Genomic DNA, 10,938 nt, shown 5'->3' with positions numbered 1-10,938 from the left:
GTGCTTCTGCTCAGGCCACACCACCGCCCCAGTCCTCAGGGAGGTCCCTGCTCGGGAGCCTGGTATTGTGAGGGGCCTAGTCTTCCCAGGATGTGTTCGGTCCGGCATTCATCGTCCCAGGAGAGCATCCTGTTTGTTCTTGTAAAATGAGCGGATCAAGGTCATGATGCATTTTGAATATCTGTTCCGAGTGGGATGCTGCCTAAACCCCTTACACACGCACCATCTCTCCTTTGTGTCTGAGCGGGGGTACTTAACGCACATCCACCTTCTCCTCCCACATCTGCCTCCGCACGCCCCACTGGAGGACCAGGATGAGGAGCCTGTTTACTGTCGCCTACAAACATGATAAGGGGCCTCAAAAGGTTTGTTGGCTTAAGTGTCAACAAATTCATTTATTTTAAAGTCTGAAATACAGTATTACCTACTTAGTTCCCGTGAGGTTAAAGATAATACGCCTGTATGGAAAACGTGAGTTTGAACATATCGTGTAGGTTTGGACCCTGCTAACGATTGTAATGAACCGGTTTTGTTTGGCAGTTTGCGTGTGAACTTGGACATGGGCAAAGCCGCATATGGATGGAAGATCATGAAGGACGAGAGCATCCCCGGCACGGTTGTGCGGACCAGCACCATCCCAGAGGAGCTGGGGCGCCTGGTGTACTTGCTCACGGACAAAACAGGTACCGCTCCTGGTTCATGTTTGCCTTTGCGTGCTCGCCGGCGTCCAGGGCAGGGTGACGATGGTGTGCATGTGCCTGTGTGCGCTCACCGGCATCCAGTGCAGGGTGACCCTGGCGCGTCTGTGTGTGCATGCATGTGTGCGTGCGTGCATGTGTAGCGGCGTATTGAAGTCATTCAAATTTAGGATTTTTCAGACTCCGCTGAACACTGGCACACAACTAACCTTCACCTTTGAATAAACACAGTATCATTAGAATTAGCAAAATGTTAAATCCTTAGAGATTTAAATGACATGTTTATATATTTTTGATTCTCTGCTGCCATAGCGTTCTTTGTTTTATTAGTGCGGCTTCTGGAGAGGAAATACTGCTTGCCTGTTTATTACAGGATGATACTTGTGAGCTGTTGGAAGAATGTAACACGATGTGTGTGGGTTTGGTCTTTTGACAGTAATGTTCTCCTGAAGAGCCTTCCAAGTGACTATCCCACCCTCAGGTCCCTGCCCCAAATTTTATTTGCCCTTATTCCATCAAAGAATCCTTGTCAATCCTTAACATAATAAATAAAACATAAACTGAATCCAGTGAAAATCCTAGCAACAGGTGAAATCCCTTCCTGATTTCTTCATTCATAGTTTAAATTCCTGGTAACTCTTGGGGCGCCTGGTGGCTCAGTCCCTTGCCCATTGACTCTTGATCTCAGCTCCGGTCATGGTCTTAGGGTCGTGAGATCAAGCCCCGTGTTGGGCTCTGTGCTCAGTGGGGGAATCTGCTTGAGATTCTCCCTCCCTCCGCCTCTCTCCTCAGTCACATATGCTCTCTCTTTAAAATAAATAAGTCTTAAAAAATATCTCATAGTAATTCTTAGTGAACTAGAACTAAGGATACTTGTATAATATGATAAAATGTGTCTCAAGTAAAATTCAACATTATTTTTAATAAAATACTAGAAAAAGCTTAGTCTGGAAAGAGAGAAATCTAACCGCCCTATTAACATGTTTCATTCTGGCCGTTGCAGTAAGACAAGAACTAGAAATAAGCTCTCTGCCTGAAAGATGGAGCAAATATTTGTAGATGAAATAATGAACCAAGGGAATCAACTGCTAAGAGTACGAACCAATGAAGTGTCAGGTCACAGGTCAGAATAATAAAGTAGCTCCCTGCGTGTCAAGCGGACGGAAGAGGGAAGGCCCCACTCGTGGTAGCGCAAGCACGTGTGAAACACGTGGGCATACCGACGTGAGGGGAGTGAAGGGCGTGTGTGAGGATGATCAGACCTTACAGAGAAACGTGAAGGAAGACGTAAACCAGTGAAGGGACAGACTGCAGTCTCCAGCGCAAGGTCCCCAGCGCGAAGATACGGGATTGCGTAGAGCCTGCCTTCACGATGAAGTGATAGGTTTACTGCAGTTCCAGTCAAAATCCAGTTGCCTGTGGCACGTGGTTTTGTTTTGTTTTTTAATTTAGAGTGGGTTTTTTTGTTTTTATTTAAGTAATCTCTATCCCCAGCGTGGGGCTCGAACCCACAACCCTGAGATCAGGCGTCACACACTCCACTGACTGAGCCAGCCGGGCACCCCAGCGGCATTTGGTTGTGGTCAGGGTTGGTCATTATGGCACGTCGGGGGCTGTCCCGTCAGGTGATGCTCGTAAGTCCGAAGAACTCCAAAGTAACGAGGAGCTCAGACTCAAGAAGGTAGGCAGCGAAAATGCCATCAGATTTCTCCCTTCCCATCCTCACTGAGCCGACAGGAAAAGATCCAGAGAATAAAGTGTGGGAGACACGCAGGCGTGCCTCCGCAGAGGTTGAGTTATTTCTGGGAGACAGGTGGGACTATTTTGATGGAGAAGCTGGAGTGAAGCAAACCCAAACTCAAAAAGATTCCTGAAGTGACCCCACAGAAGAGCGTCCTGGGGAATCTGTGAGTTTACAGCACACAGGTCTGTGGGGGGCAGCACGGGAGGCTGTCAGGCTGCCCACCGGCGGCAGGAAAAGCCCAGCTATGCTCAGCCGTGCACTCAGCAGCCTGGACCTTGTGCATAAATACAATCGGAAACCAGGAACAGCAGCATGCACTCGGAGTCCCGCACAAACAGGCACGCTGTGCCCCAAGTGCACAGATCTGTGCGTGTTCACAGAGAAGCCCAACGGAGCCCTGAGGCAAGGGTGCCGCATGACAGAAGGACTTAGTCACACCTGCAAATTCAGTGTCAGAATTAAACTACATTTCCACATACCAGCAACAGTGGGGGCACTTAATTCCAAAAAGGCCAATTAGAATAGCAGCAAAATGTATAAAGTAATTAGAAATAAATCCAAGCAGAACTTGTGTAAAGCCTGCATGGATATAAGTTTGAAGACCTGAGCAGGAGCTAAGCGAGAGGGTGGGCATCTCAGTGCCACACCCCGTGTGGAAAAGTCCGACCTGTCTGAGGCGCACACTGCCCCAGGACCTTGTCTGCACCATTGGTGGGAGCGTTACCTGATGGCCACCGCTCTGTCCGAACGGACGAGCCCCGACAGCCTGCGCACCGCGGTGCCCCTCTGGCTCCTGCTCCCCAAGGAGACACGTGCGCACGCGCAGCAGGAGACAAGCCCAGGGATGTCCATGGCATCATCTTGGACAACAAAACCAGACTGAACATAACAAAAGCGGTTATCAGTACAATGCATAAATTGTGGAGTGTTTGCAGTTGAATGCTAACTAGCAATGACGGTGTCACGGTTTAATGTTGAACCCAGAAAGGTCTGGGGCCTTCCCCTCTCGGAATTCTGTGCTCCCCTCCTGCCCTGTGTGTGAGGTGCGCGGCGTGCTTATCCGGGGAGCAGGTGCGGGCTGGGCTGTCCTGTCTGCAGCCCACCTGCTCTCGTGGCCACTGAAATCTGCATGTAACACAGCTAAGTGTGGTGCCTGTGATTTCACGTCGGTTCGCAAACGAGAAGCATGTGTCAGCACACAGTATGCTTGAGAGTGACTGGTTCTCTCTCCTCTTCCCGTGTCTCTGGATGTGTGATATCAGCAAGGGAAGAAGGATTTTGTGACATCATTTCTTCTTAAAATGCTAACTTTTTAGTATGCATTTTAAATGGTGATGGGGTCATCATTCTCCTTTGTTTCATCATAGCTCCTCCATTTGTCTTTGAATTCTGAGTTCCATCCAGGATAAGGAAGAGTGGTTTTGCCCAGAGTCATAAAGTAAAACCCCATTTTCCTCATGTCTCACTCTGCTGCTTTCACAAAGCAAAAATAAATAATCTGGGCTTCTGAGATTTAAAAAGAATTACAGAACATTATATAAAATATGTGAGTGAGAGAATCTTACACATTTCATTTTCCAAAAGGCCTTTTTGTTCCAGAAGTCACTGAAGGGACCCTCTGTCACCACTTCCTAGTGTTGGAGCCACATGGAGTTTTAAACATTTTTAGTGTTTTTAAAAATTTTTGGTCTTGAGCTTTTTCAGACCCTTTCTCCGTAATCGGAAGGTGAACGCCACCCACGGCACATCAGGCGAGCCACACGCTGTGCCAGCCCTGTGCCTGTCCTCGCCCTGGGGCCATGGGGCCGCGGGCACTTGCCCTTCACGGGTCCTCCTCCCTGAGGGCACTCAGGAGGGAGTGTTGCCTTGGCTGCTTCTAAAGGCCACACGGACCAAATCGCAGGAGAAGGACATCGAGGACGAGTTGTGTAATTGTCACCACACTGCCAGCACATAGTAGGACTAGTCTAGAAACCAGCTTCTCACACAGATGGAGGCCGCCGGCACACGGGGGTTGGGCCCTCACCTCTGGGCAGCGTGCGGCCTCCGGGGACCCCCAAGCCTCCGAGCAGAGCCATGCGTTGTCTGCCGGGAGGGCTGCATGGCTCGAACTTGCGCTCACCTGCCCTGCCGGGGGGTCCGGCGCAGCTGCGTATCTGTTGTTACTGGGAAGCGTCGTCCGGCAGGGACTGAAGTAACTGTGCTCTGTGTTGTAGCATTCTCGTCGTGTGACTGATTCAGGTCCTCTGCAGTTGGCCGGGGCCCAGTGGTCACTATGGTGGGCTCCACCATCGCAGAGGGTCTGACGGGGGTGGTGGTTTGGCAGAGGGTAGAGAACTTGGGGTGTAAGACCGTATGCAGACATCATCTGCTTAATCGAATGAGCTGCTGTGTGAGGAGCCTTTCGCTGCTGACCTGCCCATAAGGCGGTCCTCGGTGTGATCGTGATCGGGCTTGTGCCTCATCAATACGCTTTCTGACAAGAAGCGTCCATCACGCGGCCTCTCGTTTGCCCCAGCAGAACAGAGAACGAAGTGTCCCGCAATTGCATTACAGTTTCCTTCTTGTGGACAAGAAAGCGGTGTGGTGTAATTAGGTTTGATTGGGGTGCACGTTTCCGGTAAGATCTGAAATGAATGATGTTGCCATAGTGACGCGTGTGGCCAGCAGTGCGTGAAACATGAAGCAGTTCATTCGACAAGAGCGGACATCTGTTAGCTGCCAGGGTGCAGAGCATGTTGACACTGCCCAGAAATGGTGGACGTGCCGTGATAAATGAGCAGACGGCGCTGGCATGCTAGGGCAGGTCGTCTGCACCGAGTCCGCTGGGGAGCCCCCATCTCTACGCCGGCTGCTCCTGAGAGCGGTGCTGCGGAGGGCTCGGAAATCCTAAAACTTCGCTCCGGCTGCAGCCTGTTAGAGCGAGCCGCGAATTCCTTTGTTGGGAATCTTTATGCTCCTGTATGACAGAGCATTCCCAAACCACGCCCTGAGACAGGTCATTTAGGATGCGCACCGTGTCGATAGCACCCGTTACCTGGCTTGGCCGTGCGGTTTGCACCCGGCTCGTGTCAGCTCCCAAGGCCGCATCCTCTGCAGCGGGAAGCGCCGTGTCCACAGTGGCAGGGGCAGCGGACCATGGCGTGCGTGCCTCGCCGGGGAGACCTGGAGCTGGGGGTTATGTCCCGTAAGCCAGGGGCCCTGTAAGCTGGGGCCAGGCACAGGCTCTCTGGCCTGCAGATGACAGCTGGGGCCTCTGGCGCCAACACACCTGCAGGGTCTGGCACTGTGCATGACCGGAGCGCGCACTTGTGTGTGTGCTGGGCTGTTCACCCCAGGTGAGGCACTTGATGCAGGCAGTGGTTGAACAGAGGCCTATTGTACTGGGAACCGCGGTCTTCTGAGAAAGCCTCATTTACAGCAAATACAGATTAACAAAGAATATGGCCACAGTCTGCAGGGTATTAGAAGTTGTGTTTCCATCCCTCATTGCTTCGTGGTAAAGTCTGAGTAGCTTTGTGTTGATCTCACGTGATCATTGCTCACGGCCTGGATCCTGCGCTGGAAGTCCATGGGGTTGGGTGGGTGGCCTGTCCCCAGTGTGCCGCGGGCAGACTTTCCTTTGTTTCTGTGTGGTTGCCACGCCCTGGCTGTCCCACGCACGAGCTGCGGTGTGGCCGCGCCACCTGCCAAACACTGGGTCAGAACACTTTGCAGCTGCGTCTCCAGCAACGTGTCCTCTGCCTGCCTGTGAATCGTCTCCGTCGCTGCCCTGAGACGTGTGCCTGCAGGACTTTGTCCTTAGAAATTGAGTTCCCCTCTACCTGCTTTGCTGCTCGTCCTCCAGAGCCCTCTGCCTTATTAAGGAGCTACAGCATTTTCCTTCTTCAGGAATCACAAAACACGCCTTTTGTCCAAAGACATTTTCCGTCCCTGGCGCTCTCCTAACGGCCAGGTCGCGGGGAAGCCTTCTGGTGGCGTCTGCCCATCCCTATCATGAAGCTTCAGACTTGGGACATACTAACAGTTGAATTAAGATGACAAAAATTGTATGACCTATCAATTGATTGAAATCATGAAAATTGTTTAAGATTTGAAAAGCGGTTTTGCATTACTGACTCTTTTAGTAACTGGCTTAACCTTAGACGCCCCTGCTGTACAAGAGGGTGTAGAAAGTCTCAAACTCGCCCTGACTTTCCTGCTCAGCATTTTACAGGGTCTGCTGTGAAATAGAAACATCATTGAAAGTTAAAAAGATCCTTCCAGGATTCACCTTAGTATGTTAGAAGATACGCGCCCCTACATAAAGGAGCGTCTGCATCCATAACCCAGTCTCTCACCCAGCGAGATGCAGATGCATTCATCCAAATGGCAAAATAACTGAGCCAAAAATTTCATCGTTTATTTGATGAAATGATAGTCATTTGTTTGAATATGTCTGTTATAACCTCCATAAAACGTGATTTATCAGCAACTAGGACGAGGGTACCAGATGCAGCGTTTGACTCGGACGGCAGGCCACTGGGGCAGGTCGCGCCAGCGTTGGGCACAACCACCGTGTGCTGTCAGTGCGGTCCGAGCTCCCTCACAAGGCCACCTGGTGCACAGCAGCAACCCCCTTGCTTCCCTGCCCTCGCTCAGCCCTCGGTGACCCCTGGTCGACCGTATGCCTCAGCCGGTCTGCCTGTGCTGGACTTCTCCCAGGAGTGGAAGCTCACACCGTGTGGCCTTCTGTGTCTGGCTTCATTTGCTCAGCAGACACTTTCCAGGTTCACCCGCACTGTCGCGTGTCTCAGTACCTGACTGCTTTCTATTGCAGGCGATACTCCGTCGTGTGGATAGACCACATTTCATTTCCATCTCAGTTGAGGGACATTAGTGTAGGTTTTCCTGTTTCTGTTTGGAAGAATGCTGCTATGAGCAAGGTTCTAGCCAGGGCGGGTAGGCAAGAAGAGAAAGGCATCCATGCTATAAAGGGGAGTGAAGCTAGTTGTGTGTGACATGGTCTTCAAACAGAAAATCATAAGGAGGGGTGCCTGGGTGACTCAGTCGTTAAATGTCTGCCTTTGGCTCAGGTCATGGTCCCGGGGTCCTGGGATCAAGCCCCTGCTCCCCAGGAAGCCTGCTTCTCCCTCTCCCACTCCCCCTGCTTGTGTTACCTCTCTCACTGTGTCTCTCTCTGTCAAATAAATAAAATCTTTAAAAAAAGAAAATCATAAGGAATCCCCTAAAATCTGTTAGAAGCAATAAATGAATTTAGTAAGGTTTGAGATACAAGATGAATATACAAAAATGAATTGTATTTCTATACGCTAGCAACGAACTATCCAAAAATAGAATTAAGAACACAGTTCTGTTTATGATGGCATCAAAAAAATGAAATCAGTATTTTATAGTGTTAAGATGGCAATAGGATTCCCCAAATTGATTTACAGATTCTACACGATTCCTCTCAACATCCCAGCTGCCTTCTTTGGAGAAATTGACAAGCTGATCCTAGAATTCCTGTGGAAATGCAGGGAGGGTGGGCGCCCAGAGTGGTGTAAACAATCTTGGGACAAGAGCAAATGGAAGGACTCCACAGTTCCTCATCCCAGAGCCTGCCACCAGGCTGCAGGGATCAAGACAGGATGGTGCTGGTGTGAGGACAGACCTTGAGATCGAGGGGGTGGCATCCACAGTCCGGACATCAGTCCCTAGCTGGACACTCAGACGACTTCCAATAAGGCTGCCAGGACGGTGTGCCGGGAAGAACTAAAGCCTGACGCTGCCGGTCGACTGGATTCCAGCACGGGTGCCGCCATCCTCACTGGGGAGGACCAGCCCCTTCAACTGACAGGCAGGGAGAGCAGGACGTCCACATACAGAAGAATGAAGGGGGACCCCTACCTCACACCACACACAAAAACTAGCTCCAGATGGATCACAGACCTACATTTAAGACCTAAAATGATCATTTTTTTAAACTGCTGAGTTTTCAGAAACTACTCTAAACTTGTCTTTTGTTTCATTCTCTTTGGCTCCATGAAGCACCAGAATAAAGAACTTCTAGGTATCTATCTTAATAGAAAGCTTTATAGGGCACCTGGGTGGCTCAGTTGGTTAAGCGACTGCCTTCAGCTCAGGTCATGATCCTGGAGTCCCGGGATCGAGTCCCACATCGGGCTCCCTGCTCAGCGGGGAGTCTGCTTCTCCCTCTGACCTTCCTTCCTCTCGTGCTCTCTCTCTACCATTCGCTCTCAATAAATAAATAAATAAATAAATAATCTTTATAAAAAAATAAAATAAAAATCTTTATAAACATAACCCAAAAAATAAAAAATAAATGTAAACAAAGCCCAAAAGAAGAAAGAAATAGTTTAAATCTGGATATGTTATCTTTTAATTATTTTAAACTAAATTTTTAAATGCAACAGTGTATTTACTATTTTAGTATGTGCTTGTATGTGTCTATGGGAACTCTGTGGCCTCCCATAATTTCAAGGGGTCTTTGTGCATTACTCTAGAGAGTTCTCCAAACGGCAGCAGGAAGCAAACGTAACTGCGTAGTTGGAGTTTTCATCTCAGAACTTAAAATGCTATCACCAGGCTGACTGAGGACAGTGAGCTAAAGCAGTGTATTAAGGTAGCAGTCACTCGGGGCACCTGGGTGGCTCAGTTGGTTAAGCGACTGCCTTCGGCTCAGGTCATGATCCTGGAGTCCTGGGATCGAGTCCCGCATCGGGCTCCCTGCTCAGCGAGGAGCCTGCTTCTCCCTCTAACCCTCCCCCCTCTCATGTACTCTCTCTCTCTCATTCTTGCTCTCAAATAAATAAATCTTTAAAAATAAATAAATAAAAAATAAAATAAAATAGCAGTCACTCTACAGCTCCAGATTTGCTGTCTAGAAACAGTCTGTGATCGGAGCAGTAATCATGATGTGCCTTTGGTTTTGGAAAATACTTGCTGTCCACATGGAGTATTGCATTTGGGAATGCCAGAATGCTCGTCTTCAGTAGTCTCGGGAGCAAGATGCTCTGAGTAAACCATCTACCATGTGACTCAGAGAGATGCCACCCTCAAGCTGTGGTGGGTTAATGGGCATAGGACCTGATCGTTGGCACAGGAAGAGGCGGGCGGATGTGCCTCTGACAGAGGGGCTCTGCCTCTGCACAGAGTGTCTGCAGAGCCCAGAGGCCCATCAGCACCCAAGTCCAGACCGTAGGGAACACACTGGAGCAAGTTCATTTACAAGGAAGAACGAGAGAGCAGAGAAGACTGTGGCCTTGGGCTCAGGAGGCTTCACCTGGACCCACACTCAAGCAAACAGTGTAGAAACACAACGGGAACCAGGCCTGGCCTTGGTATTTGATGCTGAGGAGCTCCTGCTGTTTGTTGCTGTGATAACATGGGGGTTACATTTATTGTAGCAGCCCCTTCTGTTGTTAATAGCTGACACGCTCAGGCAGGAAGTGGCAGGTCCCAGGAGCGTGGCCCTGAGGTGGTCCTTGCTGATGTGAGGCCTCCATTCGCCACTTTACATGATGCCATTCTGTCCGCTTTGGGGTACGTTGGACATTTCCCTTAAGAAACGCAGACGGGTTGGGACAGAAAACACATTGCCGGAAGTCAGTTCCTGGCACTTCTTGTTCTCACATTTGTAGTTGAAATTTCTTGCATGTTCTGCTTTATCCCCGCAGTCGGTACACCTGTGTACACGCATGTGCACATGCACACGTACGCACACACAGCACTGTGAGAGCGATGCTCCAGCACGCGCCCCGAGGGTGTCCCGGGTGCGTTTGCACACAGTCGGGCGTCTGGCCATAAGACATTCTAAGTCAGCGTTGTTCTCCTGAGGTCAGCTCCCATAGTAGAGCAGCATACGTGTGCCGGCGCCTGGTTATCCTCGGGACCGCCCAGCGGGACCAGCTCCTCGTCAGCCCCTCCAGGGAAGCCGCATGAGCATGGAAGTCTGTAGACCCTCCTCTCCACAAACTCGCCCAGGTTCCCCTTGCTTCTCTCCGGCCCACCGAGGCAGAGGTGCAGAGGGGCTCACACCTGAGGGCAGGATGAGGTACGTGTCTGAAGAACCGTCAGCCGCACCTCCCACACACAACCCCGTCGTGTCTCAGGTGCGCTTCCCGCTGCAGCGCGGCTTCCTGCTCGCACTCCGAGGCTGCCTCGTGGCGTTGACCACCAGCCGTTAATAACTCCGTGCGTGGCTCCAAAAACCAGTTCAGAGGGACACGTGGTTTTTCTCTAAACATATTGTCATCTGCTTTTAAAAATATTCGCGTATTCCTAAATCCGTGTTAAGTACCACAAGTAACAATAGTCTGCAAAGTCAGGAAATTAAAAAAAGAAAAAAAAACAGTTTTTCCAACAGATCCAGTTTTCAGGACAGGAGGGTATTACGTAACAAAGCGTCTTCTGCTTTTTTGTTCAGTGCTTTCCAGCCTTGGGCTCTAGCTAGAAAACTTTTTCATCTGGTTGAGAAACAGTAATGTAATTGTT

General features: G+C 50.1%; 1 protein-coding gene across 1 annotated transcript in view; it reads left to right on the top strand.

Annotated features, from left to right (window-relative positions):
• The first annotated feature begins 558 nt into the window (after positions 1–558).
• LOC148161625 (putative phospholipid-transporting ATPase IIB) overlaps positions 559–10,938 on the top strand; it is a 35,396-nt gene continuing 25,016 nt past the window's right edge. Inside the window, exon 1 of the mRNA XM_088020689.1 lies at positions 559–683. Within this exon, the coding sequence (XP_087876815.1) occupies positions 560–683 (124 nt within the window). The 5' untranslated portion in view covers position 559. The remainder of the gene's footprint in view (positions 684–10,938) is intronic.

The sequence above is a fragment of the Eumetopias jubatus genome, unplaced genomic scaffold, assembly GCF_037043125.1.
Source record: "Eumetopias jubatus isolate StellerSeaLion01/CBP00866 unplaced genomic scaffold, mEumJub1_p1.0 scaffold_107, whole genome shotgun sequence".
Classification (NCBI taxonomy): domain Eukaryota; kingdom Metazoa; phylum Chordata; class Mammalia; order Carnivora; family Otariidae; genus Eumetopias; species Eumetopias jubatus.
This window is presented reverse-complemented; position numbering and strand designations above follow the sequence as displayed.